The following is a 19,095-nucleotide window of genomic DNA, read 5'->3' on the forward strand; positions in this document are numbered from 1 at the left end:
CTCACACAGTTAGTTCCCAGCCTGTAGTAACAGGGGAGCACACAGGTAAGGGGGACTCAGCCCATGTGTTCCCAGGGGTATAAGGACCCTGCTTACAGAGAGCTGCCATGATCTCACACTGAAGTCAGCAGTGTTTTCAGCCCCAGTAAACTACTTCGGAAAGCATCTGCACCACAGATTCCTCTTTGCCCACGCAAAAACTGAATTCAGTGGAACTACTTAACATCAAAATTCAATTTAAAAGATCAACCTTTTGACTATCATCCCAATTTGGCACTGTAAGAAATGCTTCCTTTTAAAAGCACACTTAAACTCTCCGCTGAACATGAACCGGATGTTTTGGAAATCATAGTCTTAAAGGACTTTCTAAATTGGGATGTAAGGAAAGGAGGTACCAGGCGAATCCTCTTGCAGCTCTGGCTCAGAAAAGCAGAAAAGTGTATTCAATTATAGTAGTAAAGTTACTGAAAAAAGCTTCCTCATTTGAGAGGCACCACAGATGACAGCATAGACTTCACCAATTACTTATGTAAAATGGGAACAATAGCAAGTGATAATCACGGATTGCAAAATGTTCATAAAACCCTTCTGCTAGCAGGGATTTATTCCTCATGTGTGTTAATTAAATCAGTTTAATTCTGGAAATACAGACTTGTACTGACTTATAGGTTCACATGCTGAGCCACCTGGTTGTTACAGGGAGATCTGAAGGAAGAGCAATCCTCGAGCTACACAGAAATGCTTTATAGCAATAAGCAAGTAGGGAAACCAGCAAAAGCATAACTAGTATTACAGTAAAAAACTGAGAGATAGAGACTGTTACAAGTCTGTAAAGTCTTGTTTGCAGGGATTTCAAAAATCTAAGAGTGTTTTTATGGGCTTTACTTTTTTTCTTACTCTCCTTTTCAAGGGATATAAATCTCTCTCAGCTGTAAACGAACAACAAACATTTGGCTTCACAGCAAAAAAATGATACTTTGGGGCTACTAGACAGCACTCTGTTCTGCAGAAATGAAATTAGAAATAAAATCTGTATTTCTGTGTTTTACAACGCAGCACTTCCAACTTCCCTGAAATTCTGCCCACTCGCTATTTCTTGGAGCCATTTTCCTTGCCTGACTTTGAGAGCACTAAGGAACATGGAGCTGGCAGGCAGATTATATTACTACACCAAACTGCACTCAAAAACATCAACTACTGCAAACTGCAGCTGCCCTGTTGCAGAAGCCAAGTTACAAGGAGAATACTACCCCTGTTTAGTAAACTGTGCTGCCTCTGCAGAGCCAGCCCTCTGTCCACAGCCCACACCAGCATCGCCCAGCACCTACACAGGGAAGTAGCAGGCTCAAAGGAAGGACCCTTCACTTTGGAATTTGCTTCCATCAGGCTCAGAAATCGTTGAAACCCAGAGGGCTATGCAACCTGCTTAGTTTACAAAGCTTTGCAAGTAAAGGTAATTTATTTAAATAGTATTTAAATTTTGCATTTAAATTTTTCTTTAAAAAATTATAATCTATTAACAAAGTTATTAACAAACAAGAACATTCCTAGAAAAAATCCTTATTTTTTTTGTCCTAAAACACTTCTACCCTTATGCACTTTCCTATTCCATCTGCACTGCAGGACAATGTTTACTGTGCAGTTTTAATCTCAAAGATAAAATTAAGAACCCTCAGGAATGATACACAACTGAAAAATAAACCCTGCTATTGGCATCCTGCTCTCCATCGACCGAAGTGTGCTCTATCACACAGCTCTTCATTTTGGAAAGAAACAGCAGGTGCACCTTTCCTGCCAGAGGATGCAGAAGTACACAAGTTTGAGACTTAAAGAAAGGAGTACTGCAAGGGCTGCAAAATTGAAATTGGAAGCCTCTTTCATTTTATTTTTTTACACAAAGAACTGCAACAGTTGAAAAGGGAAAGCTCATCTAATAAACAAAAATTCAAAATGTCACCCATGTAATTAGTTTTTGAGAAAAATATTTACACTGCAGCTGAATCAAGTTGCTTTGCAGCCAAAGCCTGGCAAAACTGCAACAACGGAGAACATTTTGTTTCTGCTTTTTAATTATTGTATCCTAATTACAGCAAAATTTCACCCCTTCCCAGTGCTGGCTGGGAGAATAATTGTAAAACGCAGTGTCCTGCAAATTAGCAAGCAAGTGAACAATAAAATCCCCCCAAGGATAATGCATCACAAAACACACTGCATTCATTTATTTGGTGAAATGCAGCTTAATTACTTGTAAAAATAATTACTCCTTTGTAGGGGCTCTCAGTAACATGCGTTGCTGCTCTGTATTTTGCTGAGTGGTAGGAGCTGGGTGCCAAATCTGCATGCATGATCATACTCTGCAGAAGCAGAGTGCAGACAAGAGGCTGTACAGTATCCACTGTGTTTGGATAGCACATAAATTATATATATATTCTCTCTGTGGAATTTGGCTGCTTTTCTGTATTTTGAAACTCAGTATTTCTCCTCTCAACAGGGATTTTCGAGTTTCAATCCCATTCTCATTGCAGAAAGTGCTAACAAAACAAAAATCAGGGGAATTAGGGAAATCAGGCTGGGTCTGTTTTGCAGCCACCACCCTCCCGTGTGGAAGGGCTGCAGTGCTTCCCGCGGCACGCGGTGCTCCCACCACCCCACCAGCCCCAAGCTCACAGCACTCTGCTTCACCACTGTCCCACCCACGGAAAAAGGGAAACATGACTTCCAGCATCCACACATTTCTGTTTGCAGGGCTTCAGAGAGACAAGCAAGGGTTTCAGAGTCCTGGGATATGTCCAAGAGGAAAACTAACAATAATAAACAGCTTAAGTATATACTAAGAAGAATAGGTTCCAGGATCTTGGATGGTAACATTACTGAAGATGCTAGTGTCTTATTTTCCAAGATGAACCTTAAGGGTCATCAGAGAAATCCCTTGGATTATACCAGTAGCATCGATTTAAATGAATGGCACAGGGCAATGCCATGTAATCCAAGTGCTCTTTTGTTTTTGTTCCACTGTGCAATTACTGCTACTCCAGTACTGGAACCGGTTGTGGAATACTCCACCAAATACATGAATAAATAGCTGTTGTAATAGTTTTTGTTTATTTCCCATTTCTTTTAAAATTACCAGATCTAGTCATACTCAGATTGCAGTATTCGCTGCAATCAAGTTTTGGCCATTTATGTATACTGGTAAGGTACCCGTTGTCTACAAGATGCTGCTTTACTTCAATACAATTATCATTATTTAATTGAAGCAAAATCCCTCCAAACCTTTGAAGAACAAATGCAACAGTCAACCACCACCACGAAGCCTGCCAGCACCCCTCTCTTGGGCAGCTGTACGTGTTCAAAGAAGAGCTTTTTCACGTGTGTTTGCACAAGGTTTGTCTTAATTAATCAGTATTACAGTGAGTTGTTTTGGGCTTTAAGGGACAGCTGGCAACAGAACACTGTAAAACAGGCAAGGAGAACACAAGAATATTATTGCATTTCCCCTAATCCCTAACAACCTGCTCCCATTGTTGCTAGCAAGAAAGGTAAAAGCAAAATTGCCTTTAGAACGTACAGCAAAGGCAAGCGTGACACAGAACAGAAAACCAGCAGAGGAACCATCAAATCACCCTTACTCGGTCAAAAGCTGGTGCAGCTTCTGGTAGCCCCTCTCCAAGGCCAAGCTCACGGGCGTTGCCCCTTCGTTGTTGTGGATGCTGAGAGCTCCTCTTCCACCTGGTTGCTGGAGCAGAAACCATGTCAGCCGCAGCAGACCCAGCCTCACCGCAAAATGCATCAGAGTCTCCCGAGGGATGTTCTCTGGGAAGAAAGAGGAAAAAAAAAAAAAAGAAATGGGAATTTGTAGGCTGTGGGTTCGGTGGATACCATATCCGCTCCTCCCAACCACACCACACACAATGACCAGCGTGGAGCTGACAGCCCGAAAGCCGAGGAACCTGCAGCACCTGGAAAAACACACTGGCTGCCAACATCCAGGAGACACCAATACTTTAAAGTGAGGGACATGCTATGGTACGCTGGAAGGACTCAGGAACTCTCAGGGTGAGACTGACCACAGAAGTCAATGTGAAAAAAATACCATTTCATAAACAGCCATAGCAACCACCAAACTGCAGCACTTCCAAACAGGACCTGGCATGCTCAGGTGAGTTTTTCTAGATGTCCAAGCCTTCTCACAACCCAGAACCAGGTTTTAGGAACAAAGAAGTTTTGTTATTTAACACGATGCTGATTTGTCCCAAGACATGAAGAAAATCAATTACATTTGAAGCACAAATCTGAAACATTTTTAAAATACAACAGTTAAATCCATTGTGTAGATAAAGGTGCTGGTTTGATTATGCCTCAGACCAGCTTTTCTCAGCTTTATACAGTAGCTCCATCATTCTGAGTAGCAGCATTTATAAACTAGCCATCTCCTCTGCTGCTTTTTTGTTAAAAACCATGACCTTCTAATTTGGTAAAAGTCACTCTTGAGTCAGAGCTTTCATCTCAGAAAAGTATCCCCCTACTCTAAAAGCTGCAGCCCTAAAACAAGGCTCTGAAAAGCTTCAACCAGAAATGAGCTCCAGATGCACTGCTGAAATACGGTATTTGCAGATCAAAGCCTGTTACTTCTATATGAAGGGCAAAAGCATTTGGGTTAAAAAAACTGTGAGAAATAAAAAACCAATGTTCTTATAATTAACAAAGGATTTCAGTAATGACTGGCAGCAGCAAAACCAACAAAGCACTAACTGGGTCTCGGTAAACCATGCCAATGAGCACAGCTGGTATAATACCTTTAATATCATAGCAGTGATTTATTGGGTTATTAATTTGGTTGCCAGCCAAACCTATATGGCAGGTTTAAAAATGCAAGTGCATAATGACTTTAGGATTTAGGTAAGCATTTTCTCCTCAAGAAGTATGCCCCAAGAGAAATTACTTCTTCAAAGTGCTGTTGTTTTTCTTGCTTGCTTGCTTTCTTAAGGGACATCATTAAGACCTTCAGTGAAAAACGAAGCAGAAATGGGGAGTTCTCCCCTGCCTGACACACAATTTTTCCCAACTTTTTGGATCAATTCCTGAAGAACTAATTTGTATTCAAGAACCAAAAGCTTTCTGGCACCATATCCCTTCCAAATTACTCCAAATTAGGTCTCTGGGCTACAAACCAATTCTTCCCCCCTAACCTCCTCCTGATTACCATAAAGCAAAACCATGCTGTCCTGCATACATGAGCATATCTGAATGGAGGTTCCAGCTGATCAGAGAAAAAGGGAATAGCTGAGCTCGCTTAGAGACAAATTCTCAGCCTATGGGATAGCAATGGCAAGGATTTTGGTATAAAGTGCTATGGAGTGTAATGCTTTAGAAATAAACAATGCAACAACTTAATCCATCGTTGTCACAGTCTCGGACTTAAAGAATAATGAAAAATAACACACCATATGGACAGACATAAAGAAAAGGCTACTGATGAGGTTGCAAAAAGGAGAAAGTGTTGATACATGTGGGACTTAGCCAGAGTGAAAACAGATGCCCAAGGTTTCACTCAGCTTGCACAATACTCCTATACTACCTGTACTAACACTAGTGGAGTCAGCAAGCACAACTGGAACTGTGCAGCTCTTCCTACTGAGATGTAGGAGGCACAAAAGCACTTCTGTTAGTGCAAATGACTGCCATCTGAATAAAGAAAATGTGTGACACTGGCCTGACCACATCTGTTCTAGCATGGGATCTCCTGCTCTAGATGCTTGGAAAGGAAAAAATAATCTTCCTTACTAAAACGGACAGCCTTGCAGCAAAACTGAGGAGCACTGACCTGCAAAGCCTAAGTGTGGAGCCCTGGAAGAAAATGCTTCCTCCTTCAGCTGAGAGCCTTATAGTCAAGTTGAAGCATCTTCTACTCACCAACTCACAGTTCACCAATAAATACACACAAAGCTTTGCAAGATACAGGCAAATACTGATCCTGTCCTTGATCCAGATGGTTGCTACTCTCTATCTCATCCTTTCACAGATGAAATGCCCCCTCCCCATCTGATATAATCTGCTCTTCTGACTGCAACTTCTGTAAATTCCACCTTTTCCTCTTTCTTTTTCAACAATCTTTATAACCCAATTAGTGAGCACAGCAGTCCCAGCATTTGGGTGGATGCATCTACAAACACGACTGAACTGAACATGGCCCTACCCCGATGCCTTTGAGCAAGAGCGACGTGCACAGAAGATCTGTACAAGAAGACATGGCGTGTTGCCATCCAGAACATATTAAACATACAAACTCACTATCCAGGCCTATTTGGAAAGATCTGCCTGAAATATAAACTGGCATGAGGCCATCCTAACAGATGGGCACAGATGATGGCAGCAAAGAGACAAAGTACCGTACATACAACAACTGCAGGGGCCCCAGGCACTGGCTTTAGAAGGTTTTGGAGTGTGCAAAACTTGCATGGCTGCAGTTAAAAGGAGTGTGCCATCTGTGGGCTGGATTAACTACTGATACACAATGAAAAATATATCTGTGGGTGTATGATGCTGCTCAGAAGCAGATGAGAGCTGGTCTGCATCAAATACGGGAGTGTTGCTGGATGGAAAGGAAAGGAGGATTGATAGATCCTTCCAGCCTTCCTATCTCTGAAGGAGTGAAGCTTGTTGCACAAAATGTTGAAAATTCAGTCAATTATTTCAGAGTCTTGTCGTGGTGCAAAATGTCTGTCCCAGGCATGGAAAAACAAAAGCTTTAATATGCAATAGCCAGAGCTCCTTCTCCTGCCACAGATCAACCATGAGCTCCTCATCTTAAAATGGCTGTCCTTTGAATGTCAACAAAAAGCTTCTTGTAACTAGGAAATTGTGGAAATGCAAGACACACAATACTGGAAAGGACAAGGTTGTTTTGTTCCTTTTTCATTTCCTAGTAATAGCCAAGAGTTGAAACATATGATTATTGTCCCATAATGGCAGGGCACTCTAATCCAGCTGGCAAAACATAAGACTTTAGATACATTATTTTTATGTGCTTTTTTGCAGCTGTGATACATGGACAGTTTATCTGGGTAACTAAGCACAAAATTTCCACAGAAGACTGTCAAATCTACTTTGCCAACAGTAAAGGATGAAGGCTTAAGGTGCTGTTAGCACAAGTAAGAATTGAAGGGGAAAAAAAAAGTTTGGGTATGACACATCAAAGTACATACAAAATGTTCTCTAAGTAAAAACTTTCTTTTTGATCTTGATTAAATGACAGAATGAAAATACTGTTCCTTTTTAAAAGTTGCTTGCTCTTCATGTAGCCCACACTTAACTCCTTGTTTATCCTCCATGCCCTGAGTCATCGCATCAAGGAACAGAGAGCCATGGCCCATCCAGCACCTCTGGCTAGTCTTCCTGGGATGGCAACCTTCACGTGGTTCTCACCCAAAATCACATATACTTGTCAATTTTGAAATCTACCATCAAATCTGGTCTCAAAGTCCTGTTAACTGCTGGAAATGTTCTCACTGCTCAGATCAATTCTTGAGGAACACAGAGAACAAAAAACAGCAACAAGTGATCACTTAATGCTGAGGTCTTAGAGGAAGGTTCCAGAAGACAACAGCATTGAAGAAAGGTCAAGGCAGGGCAGAGATGCTGTGTTTAGAGTTACAAGTTCAATTAATAAAAAGATGTGCGAGTAATTCCTTTTAATCTTATAAACAATACATTTTTCAAAGCACATGAAAAGATCTTCACAACCCCTTTTCCACTAATATCAAAGGGCAGAGAAACTTTCTCATGCCAATGATTTCTCAGCCACAGACTGAGCAGTACATCTGACTACTCAGCAGTACATTTCAGACACTGCCTGAACCAGAACCATTTTCTGCTTCCCATTTTCCAGCACAAAGGAATTAAATTTAGGTATGGAAAAGATTTTTTACATCTTAACAAGAACAACAGCTGATCTATAGCTTTGTGCTGTTGGCACAGAAAAGATCTTATCACTTTATACCATACAGCCCTTTATCAGAGGACAGAGAAAGTGAGCAATAGACTGGAAAGGGTATGAAACCCAGCAAATAGAACAGCTGTAACTATTACACTGAAACGGTTCAATAAGAAACTATAAAAAGAGAGCAGCTGAAGAACAGATTAAAGCTTGATGTCTGAAAAACCTAATCACCTTTTTAACTTTAATATTCTCCCATGGAAAAAAGATAGCTCCTGATAACAGCATTTCCTTCTAACTATTTCTGAAAGTTTTTTTAAAGTTGTGTTTAGTTTTGCTTTTTGTTTGTTTGGGTTTGCCTTTTTTTTTTTTCTTTATTTTTTGTGTTGTTGTTGTTTTTTTTTCTTAAAAATAAGGTGCTTTTTTGATTACTTTCTCTTCAGACAACCTCTCCCACCTGGTGAGCTCTCAGGCTTCATTTCTCAAGCAGCACTTTCTGCACCCAGGTATTTATTCCACAGCCTTTCTGGGAAGCTGTACATATTCAAGACAGTAACTGTAATTCCTAAAGTTAAAGAGCTGTTAAGTGTTGTACCTAATAAGATGGGTCTCCTGGTTATCTGCCTGTAATCATGGCTGACTATGTCGAAGCTGATCAAAGGGACTGCTGATCCTTATGCTCCCAGAGGATGGCTCCACACCATGGATGATCGCTGCAACCCTCTGCCAACATTAACCAGCTCTTGGAAGCACCATCTCAGAAAGCTCACACCACTGAAACTGTACCACATGTTTGGGTTTCACCACTTATTTTTAATGCGCAAGATGAAACTACTGTTTCCTCGGTTTTTGTCAGACTGTTACTTAAGAGATTTTGAAAGTGTTTTGTTTTCTACTGATAATTAACTCGGAGATTAAGCTCTCTAAGCTTTTCATACCTGAGCCTTGGATAGTCTCTAATTTTTTCCTGCAACACAACAAGCCATGATCATCACTCATACCTCTGAATACTCTAAGTTTTCTAGTCAGCTTATTTTCAGTCATTTAAAACAGAAAATCAGTCCTGTATTTACTTTGCATGAATCCCCAGAATACATATTACATTTTGATTTATAGATACAAAGTGTAACAATCTGTTCCATTTGAACAGCTACCTTTAATTGCCACTTTAAACAGTAAATAACCCTACTTTTGACAGTAGTAACAACTATGTTCTTTAGAAAGTTACAGTGTATTTACAGTGACAATGAAGATGGATATGATTACACAGCACCTAAAAGTAATGCTGTGTTTGGAATACCATAGTAACAAGAGTAATCCTTAATTACAGATATTCTGAAATTGCAGGTGCTCTTTGAGCTCATATGGAGGGACAGATAATTAAGAGGAAGGCCCAGGAACCTTTCATTGGAGAGGGACAATATGTGGCTGGGATAAGAGCTCCATCCTTAGGGGACAACTGCCCCAGCACAGAAGCACCAGGGATGGTAGCTGTGCAGGGAGGAGGTCAGGACACACTTGCCCAAGTGGCTCAGACCCACTCTTCACCTGCAGTGCAGATCCCTCCCAGACACATACATGTGTCCTCCCTTGCCCCTGCCACACTCCAGCTAAGCAGGATCATGACACCACGCACAGGGCTGCTGTCCCCATCTCCTTTGGCCTCAGTAAGGGAAGATGGAGCCCAAGGACCTCCAAAGTGAGGAAACTTAGGTGCTCCTATCCCTACTTCTACTTCTCCAACTGGGGTCGGGAAGGTATATTACTCTCCCAAAGTCCCAATATCTGGGATCTCTGTAAAATACTTTATATCTGTGGATGAAGAGACACTTAATGCAAGTCTCTCTGGGGTCCTCTTCTCTAAGCTAAACATTAAAAGCTAAGAGTGTTCTTTGAGATCTTCTGCAAATAACCAGCAGGATTCTGAACCTCATGTCCTACACAGCAGGTGGGTTTAGGGAGAATGAGAAAAATAAAAAGAGAAAGTCAACTTAGAAGTCAGATGCACAACATACTAAGAACGAACCAGACAACAAAAAACACAGCCACTGTTACTGGAGAAAAGACCAAAGCACCACAGGTCCCTTCTAACTGCTTTTGTAAAAGCTGGACTGCTACTTCAGTCCTTCAAAAAGCAACTTTTAAACATGCTTGACAGCCACCTCTGAGCAGCAGCCCCCATCCCGCTGCGGCACTCGGGGAGCTGGCTCAGGCTCCCGGCCCTCTCCTGCCTTCAGAGGGTTTGCTGAACAGCAGCGTTTTGTTCCCAACCCACAAGAGCCCATAGAGACATGCCAGCTTAGAGGCAGCCCTAAAAATCTTTCAAGAAGGGATCTGACATTTTCATTTGCTCTCATTTCTATACTATTTTCTCCTTAGAGAAGGTTATTTGAAGTATCTGGTGCTGACATTTAGCATAATGTGAAATATGAATTGGAATAGCTGTTCATAGGTAGTGACGCAGCGCAGGACATGGTGTCCCACTGGGGGGACACTGGCCAGAACATGTAATTGTTCAAATGCTCCCACAGTTTCTTTGCTGTGCTTTTTCCTCTCCCACACACAAATTAACCCACAAGCAGCAGTACAGGGTGCTACATTTTACCACAGAGGTTCTTCTCATCTATTGCTCCTCCATAAACCAGGGACATCTCTTCCATCTCGCTTTAGCAAAACTGAGTTTTCTGACCAAAAGGATGCTTACACATGCAAATCCTTCCTGTCACAAGCACAGAATTTCCCTCAAATTCCTTATGTATAATTATCTCCCTGCAAAAAAAAATTACCAGACAAACCTGCTTCCAGAAAAAAGCTGATCAGAAAACAAGAGACAGAACAAAACACAATAAACTGCTCTTTCACAGTTATTTATTGAAGGACTCACTGCAAGGGAACGTATTTTATTGCCCCTATATTCTTGGATGAAAGCTGTATTTAGTGAAGTTATATTTATTTACTTATACTTTTGTCTACAAAACCTCACCACAAGCTGCCAAAAGGCTCAGCACTCAGGAGCTCAGCACTCCAGAGCTCCCCCTCCTTCCTGTAGATGCAGTGGATGCTCCACAGGTTCATTATCATACAGAGCCCTACAGGACCATGACTTCCAGGCACACAAGTGTATGCTGAGCAAATCAATGTAAACCCTATGGCCTGATTTTCCTAAGTGCTGACTTTCCAAAGAATAACCAAAGTCAAAAAGAAAGACTGGATCTCAGCCTTCCTGCAAGATCAGCAACAATTCAGAGCTTTAGTCCAATTTTTTGTTAACTTCAGATCACTTTGACTGTGTTTTTATCACTTAAACTAGAAAAGTCTGCATTATCACAACCTTTTTAAATGCAGAAAAAAACGTCATTGTCTTTCACACAGAGGAAAAAAATACCAAGTGTTTATCTCCTTGTAAACATATGACAGCATATGAATTTCTATCCAGAAATCATTAAATATGATCAAATCTTTTTACATCTACTAATATTGTCTGCCTGTGCAGTCATGTTAACAAAAGCAGTCAGCGAGCCAGTGAAAAATACAGCAAGAGAAACTCCTGCAGAAAACCCTGTTGTGGTGAGCAAAACTGAGCCTGCTGCGCTAAGAAGGCCACATCCCGCTCCTCTGTGTTTACACCATTGCATCCTCTAAAAGATAACAGATGCCTCACAGCCACCTTACATGAAACTATTTGCCAAAATACCCTGAAAAATTATCGTAAGAATTGGTGCACACTGGAACTCGCCACCTAGTGCCTCAATACAATTCTTTAAGCTCCCCTGTGACACAGCAGAACTCCAAGGACATGGACACGTCACAGCATCCCAAACACCTTGGTATTTCTGCTTCAGTGCTTGCCCAAGACTTTTTGAGAGCCTTAGGCTGATTTATAAGCTATCAGTAGCCCTCACTGCTCTGGTTAAGGGTCAGGCTTTCCCACTTTCACACTCTTTTATTTGTAAAAACATCCAGGCTTATTTTGGGGAGCAGGGGTGTTTGTCCAGCCAGAGTACAACCAGGAATGCAATACAAATCCTAAGGTGAAGAGCCTCAGCTTCTCCAAGAAAACAAAGATTTATTGTACACATTGCAGTCACTTTGCACCTGTGCTATAAAAACAACACTTAAGCAAAAGCTCCAACACTTACCAACAGCCTTCATGGCACAAGGATAATACTTCCAGGACCATCAGATTTTGTCCACATAGGTTTCTTTCAGGAAATCTCAGAGGAGAGCCTGATGCTGACACACATACCATTGCATACACACCAAATAAAACCCTTCTGGGCATATGCTAAAATATTAACCATTTACAACAACTTGTGCTATTTCATAACAGAAGAAACAGAGCAAACACCAGTGCCTTGTATATTTTAAGGTGGCTGAAGTGCAAAGCTGGAGCACATCCCATCTCTAAGCACAGAGGCCAAAACATCTTTGAAAGGCACATGCAGGGTTCCCAAAGAAAGCAATCCTTTCTCCCAGCCCACGTGTCTCACACATGCCCCACAGGTCCTTACCGGTCAGGGACTGGTCTGCTCCCAGCACGTTCCATTCTGCTGGCAGTTTCAGGTGTCGAAATGCCAAAGCCACTTTCTCATCCAAAAAGTCCACATCAGCAGCAGGTGGTCTTGACCGGTCCAGGAACCGGGTGAAGTTTAGTGCCTGCTGATTGCCTGCACAGGTGGCCAAAAACTGGGCAGCATCGTAGGCTTCATCCTGGACAAACTGGAAAGTCTCTTCTGCCACAACCAGAACAGGATGACCTTCTCTAGAGGCACAAAGTGCCACCTTCACGGTCTCACAGCAGTCATGGCCTGCAAAATAAAACCAAGGGAAATGGTAAAGAGAACAATCAGATGTGTTGAAGAAACAGAACTGAGCAACACCTTTGACACTTGAGTCTGTACGTTATGTCAGGAATTTTTAGGTATAATCAGAAGCAAGTATTTCTTACAGACTTTAAAAGGAAAAGATGTGCAACTTCTCTCTGTTTGGCACAATATAAACCAAGAAATATAAACCACTCTTATCCGAAAAGACTATTTTTGATCACCCACAAGGAGACACGAGAGAGTTAAGTAATTCAAGTTAAGACTTTTCAAACATACCAGTGGAAATCACAATCCAAACAGTCAGATTATACAGTCAAACTTTTCTTTTCCAGCTCCACAGGACTCCAGTAACTCACCAGAAATCAGAACCCAAGTGCTGCAAAACTATGTACTGCGAAGGCTGTCACAACAGTTGGCTTGTACATAAAACACTGCAATTTCACCTAAAACAAAGGCCTAAAAAGAAGCAGTGATGGCTACAAGAGCGTGACCTGCCTGGGCATGCCCAGTACGTGCCCCCTCATCTCACTGCTGCAGCTGCCCTTTGCCTTTGGGTTCACATGACAAAACTAAAACTAAGCGGCTTCTCCTAAATAAAAACATGGAAATGGCCACTTTCCATAGTTACATAACAAAAAGAGTTGGAAGTTTTATGACTTCTAAGTTCATTTATTTATTTAGGGCAGGGGAGGCAAGAGAAAGGATGCCCTGGCATGGCAGCAAATTTCATTAGCCCAGAAACAACAAAAAAATAAAAACAAAACCCACAACACCTTTTTGCAATTTTAAAAGGAAAAATTTACTATGTGTCCAACCCAGCCAGCACTTGTATTTGTCAGACATGCCCCTTCAATAATAAGGTTTGTGTTTCAAGTTCACCGTGCGGCAGTTTCTTGTTCCAGTCCCGGACTGACGTCATGGCTGTTTTTGCCAAAACAGCATGGACCCTGCACTAATTACTGGAAAAGCTTCTTTTTGCCCATGACCTCAGCATGCTAGTACATTCATGAAACTCTGCTTAATTAAATACAAAATGACGATTTATTTTTAAAGGCTTGAAAATTCTATTTAAGCACCTATTTGCGGTCAGTGGGAAAGTTTCCTTCTTGTGTCAGGGCCCTTTGCTGTTGATTTCCCTGACAAAAGGGAAAATATGTCCCTAATCTTCATGGTCTTTCAGCCAACCCTCCAAAGCTGTTCTGAGGCTTTTGGCATGTATACAGGTTTTGTCTGCTGAAAGAGGCGATCCTGAAGTTAATTGAAAGGTCAAGACTGCTATTTGGACACTGCGGGTAGCACCAAAATTGTCAGACAAGGCTGTGTGGCTTCCTAAGGAGAGAAAATGCAGTTGGAAAGGTATCAAAGACCAGTAAAAAAGGGGAAGAAAACACACGTGGATGTTGCTGCTACACCTCAATAATACAAGTGGGAGACTCTGAAGCTGAAAAGTGAGAAAATGCCTTTCCTTCCAGCACCAGGCATCTATTAGCAAGAGGGTGAAAGCTGAAGGAATAGATTTACTAATATCGATGTTATAAAAAAGTATAAGGGTAGGAAGACCCAATTCTGCTGTTCCTGGAAATACTGCACGTGCACATCCCCAGTCAATAGGATGAGCAGCGGCAGGGATCTCAGTATCCCAGACAAAACGAATGCACAAACTCCACCCACTCTCACAGTAGGAGCCTCAAATATTCAAGGGAGAAGAGCAGAGACAGTGCAGCTTTAGGGGAACCTGCCTGTAATGTGATTCTGTCAAGTGTACATCCCTCCACCTTCTTGCTTAGCTCATCTTCTTAAAGATATCAGAATAAGGAGCTTCTAAGACACTGATTTTGTTTAAAACCTCCACAAAAGCAGCAAGTTGCATGCAGCCTGCTGACAACACCGTGCTACCTACAGGGGCTGACTCAAGTGCTGCATCATGCTAAGCAGTAGAAGCTAGAATGCAAAGTTAAAAAAAAAATCATAATAAAAGACTTCTTAAAAGCATGAGGAAAGCTACATTTTAATTTTTTTAAACTATTTTCTGTCTATTCCCTTAAGAATCCCATCTGCAAAATAACAGTTGACTTTCAGGATTGAAGCAGAAAACAAACATGGCCTGTGAGCAGCTACAGAGAAGCACTTCAAGACAGTCACTTCCCCCTGCCAAACAACTCTTCTGTTCAACAGCAAAAGCTCCTCCACTGTGACAAACACTAGAGAAACCTCAGTCAAGACACATGGTCTCCTTAAACCAGTACATCATGGATTTAATGGTACATCATGGATCTACATGTGAAACACCAGCTCCTACATTATGCAAAGCTACAGGATCATTCAATGCAACACAAGGGGAGGTGACAAAAAGGCCCTGTCCTGATCTGCAGCCAATTATTGTTCTCTTGAAACTCCCCCAGATATCTAACACAGCTAGTAAAGGGAGGTGACAGAGTTGATGATCCATTTTCATCTAACAGGATCAAACAAGCGTCCTGCTAAACCCTGGGGATTGTTCTTCGAAAAGGCAACTGCTTTGATGTTCTCCTTCCCTAGATCTGAGAAGACGTCAGACTCAGGGGTAAGAGTCTGGGAGAGATTCTGACTTTTGGCAAAGAGTTCAAACAAAAGAGAGGAGCCAGTAAGTAACAAGCATGGCCAATACTACTGAGATTGCTCAAGAGGTCTCTGCCCTTTGCTTTGAAGCCACTACAGGAACCATGTAAGCAAACATGTCCCCAACATACAAACCTTCTGAAGGACCCATCAGTGGGGCAATGCTTCTCCCCACATCAAAGACCTTTGCTTCCTTTGCCTAGACTAGTATCTGACCCTAACAGCCCCCTTTTTCCCAAAGCATTAGCAAAAGTGAGCTAAGCATTCTGACTTTCTCAGGAGATAAGTGGTTATCATCTGTAAAACAAGCCTAAGTCTGAATTTACGAGGTTCAGTAACTTGCCCAAGATCACAAAGAGCTCCAGGCAGTGCCAGAACAGACATTATTGCTCTCTTATCATCTCTCTTCTGCTCTGGCTGGTAGATAGTGGGGCTTTCTCCTACCATGGGTTAAGCACCAAGTCATGCACATTGCACACATCGGTGTGTTTGACTATCAACTGCTCTAACTCCCTCATACACCTTCCCCAGAAGTGGAACAGAAAAATGTCTGACTCATGAAACAGGCAAAAGAGAAACCAAACCCTGGGTGTGTCAGGAAAAGTGATGAGCCTATTTTAGCCTATTTATAAAGGTTTGCATTATGGTAGGCTGAAAACACATTAATAAATCACACCTATGAGCACACCTGCAGAAGGGAAAATAAATCTCCTTGCTTTACAACGAGATCAGGTTCACAATGCCACCCAGCACCCCTCCTGCCTGTCTTCAGCCTTCTCCAGAAACCAGGCCATTTGGCCAAAATAGCAAGTAAAAGGGCAAATGATGAAATACTGAACATTGCCACAATGGTATCATCCAGCTGCATCCCAGTTCAAATTTTAACTCTTCTGACACACACAACAGTGCTTCTACGTTCCTGATGTCTCAGGCTGCACAGAATAACTTAATGTGGCCTTTCCTCTTCATGTATCATTTATTTTTCATCACAGTATGAAATTAGGTCACTTATATGCCGGCTTAACTGTGATAAAAGTCAAATAGCCCACCCCTTAATTCCTCATGCATTGCATTTTACACCATTTCTCCTTCTGCTTCTCAGTTACTTTGAACTGAGCTTGGAAAGACCTCACTACTTGGAGCTTTTTTGAGAAGTGCCAACATATTGCAGGAAAAATATAGAATTAAAAAACTATTTCAGTCTATGTAGGGATAGGTGCAGTGACTGCTTCTGTTGTGATAGAGTGAATTCCTCATCTTCATGTAAAAAAACACTTTAGAAATTATTTTAAATGAGACAACGACTCTTGAACTAAAGAATTCCTTACTGGGCTCCTTAATGAAACTTGCTTTGGGGAAGACACAAGAACAAAAAATGAAAACAGGGGGTTCTGGTGTCTCTGTAATTATCCCTGAAGACATGAGATGCATCAGTATGAGACACTGACTCCTCTAAACAATAACCATGAAAACAATGAGTAGAAGAAAAGGTGGAGATTTCTAGCCTGTAAGTAACTAGCAGGCAAATTAATGTACAGCCTTAGACCTGGCCACCTAATTGGTACCTGTGTCTTTGACCTGGGGTGTGGTTAAAAAGGCAGCAGCAAAACTTGTGAGACTGTTTCTCATTAAATAAGGAACATGGAGACAAAACACCCCTAAACAGAGCTTTTCTAAAACATTATTTCATTTCCTACTCCTCTAAAAGTGGAAATCCTGTCCAAACCTCCTATTTTCAGCATTCACATTAGAACTATCAAACAATGGGCCCCCAGCCTGGGTAGTTATTTAAAGCCCTACTGGAAGCACATGTTTGGGTTTGCCTGGTAGGTGACTAAGGACTCCAGTGCTAATTGCATCCTCTGAGTTACCATGGTGGGGCTAGGTTGAAAGAGGTCTTATACAGAGATTTAAGCAGGACAGGAAGCGAAAGAGCAAAAGTGATGATTCTCATGGAGTACCCTGGATTTGTACCCTCAAGATGTTTCCACCTGGTGGCTCGTGGGCAGGGAGGCCTATGGCCTTCAAAACATGCTTCTTTTCTGCTTCAGAAATCCCAGATTCTGGTTTTGAAAATCAGAGCTCACTCTAAATGTGCATTTTTGTGATTTAGACAGTTATTGTGTTCACTCTTGCAACACAGGAAACCTTATGAAATACATAGGCACAGCACCAGCAATAGACAGGAGCCTTTGTTGTTCCTTTTAAACGCTAGACTATTCATATGGAGAGTGTAGAAACATTTTTAAGGCCCTTTATACTGCAAATGCTTAAAAATATGCAGAAGTGTAAGACCCCACACATTACATCTTAAATAATTTCAATACAGATTCAATCACTTTTTCCTGTGACTGATGTCATCTAGAACTGGCATCATTTCCTTTTAATTACACTGCCTAGAGCAATTAAGTACACCAAAGAGGATGGACTGCAAAAAGTCTTCCTGGCTACACTGTTTTATTCTATTTTAGGGTTTTTTTTGTTTCATAATTAAGAGTATTTTCAAATACACAACTGGTATTGCCAAGTGGTCATTTGTTATGCAACTTGTTTACCCTTTTGGTCTACCAGTACAAAGATTGCAATTCATGAATTACAGCATTTTCTATGAAAAGTTGTTTCTTAGGGGAAAAAACAGTTTGTGGCAGAATAGAATAAAGCATGAACATATGTAAAGGATTTCACAGTAAAAGTTTGAAATTAAGATATTGCCAAGCTAATTGAAATTAATTTTAGTTGATGCTTTTAAATAGCAGGGAGAAAGAAGAAACAACTAAAACCTATGGAATTACGAACAAGTTAAAGACTGAACCTGCTTCTCCACCTTTGCTTAAGCATGGAGAAAGCTCCTAGTGAGTCCAGTTATTTGGAGTAAATGGGAGATTTTTCAGCCTCATGGAAACTGCTGGCAACCAGCTACCAGCAGACAGCCAGCCTCTCAGCCCTTTTTCTGCAGCTAATTTTGCTCCTCCTCCCTTCTGAAAAACAGAGGACCTTTTGAGGTCAACCAACAAGATAAAAGGGATTTAGGTATACAGAGGAAAGGCCCAGAGTGATAAAACACACTGCAACAGTACACAAAGAGGTACACATGAAAATATCTGATTTACTGTTTCAGTGACTTGGCTGATAGACAGGGTACTTCTTACCCTTACTAGACTAATAGCTGCTGCAGCTCTGGATTTACAGTACTGTCCCTATTTGAAATTTCATTTCTAATTTCCTCCACTGAGCTCTTCTGCATCTCCACACACTACACTCCAGTCTTTACATGCAAAAATTTGTGCCAAATAATACAGCTGCACACAGACTTGCACCAGAAGCACTGCACAGCTACTCAAGCTGCAAGCACAGCATCTTGCTTTCTGAGCTTTGCCCTGCAAGAAAGTTCTCCCAGATGTGCACAACAGCTTCCCAACACCAAGATGCCTCCACTGCCCACAGCAGGCTGTGGTTAGGGCTTTTTACTCGTGGACAGGGATGAGGTTGTTCCTTCTTTTGTTGGCTTGTTTGCCAGATCATGATTTGAGGCTTTTTATGATTAGGGTTGGTTTTTCTCCAGCAAGGGAAAAGCTGTTTTAGCAGCAGAAGTGGGGGATGAGGCTGCTGTCTTGCAGTCAAGTTTCACCTCCCCACTTTAACACAGACTTTCTACACTATCATATGCAATCTGCTTGGCCACTTAATGTCTCAGCTACCCTCCCTAACCTGCAGAAATGTTGGGGAAAAAAAAGA

General features: G+C 41.6%; 1 protein-coding gene across 8 annotated transcripts in view; it reads right to left on the reverse strand.

The window, feature by feature from the left end:
- AKAP13 (A-kinase anchoring protein 13) overlaps positions 1 to 19,095 on the reverse strand; it is a 159,224-nt gene that overhangs the window by 106,722 nt on the left and 33,407 nt on the right. For all 8 annotated transcript variants that reach the window (XM_051628924.1, XM_051628923.1, XM_051628920.1 and 5 more), the window contains exons 4-5: positions 12,448 to 12,744; positions 3,630 to 3,813 (exon numbers count right to left, since the gene is read on the reverse strand). In XM_051628924.1, coding sequence (XP_051484884.1) covers positions 3,630 to 3,813; positions 12,448 to 12,744 — 481 coding nt within the window. The remainder of the gene's footprint in view (positions 1 to 3,629; positions 3,814 to 12,447; positions 12,745 to 19,095) is intronic.

This window comes from Apus apus, chromosome 10 (assembly GCF_020740795.1).
Source record: "Apus apus isolate bApuApu2 chromosome 10, bApuApu2.pri.cur, whole genome shotgun sequence".
Taxonomy (NCBI): Eukaryota; Metazoa; Chordata; class Aves; order Apodiformes; family Apodidae; genus Apus; species Apus apus.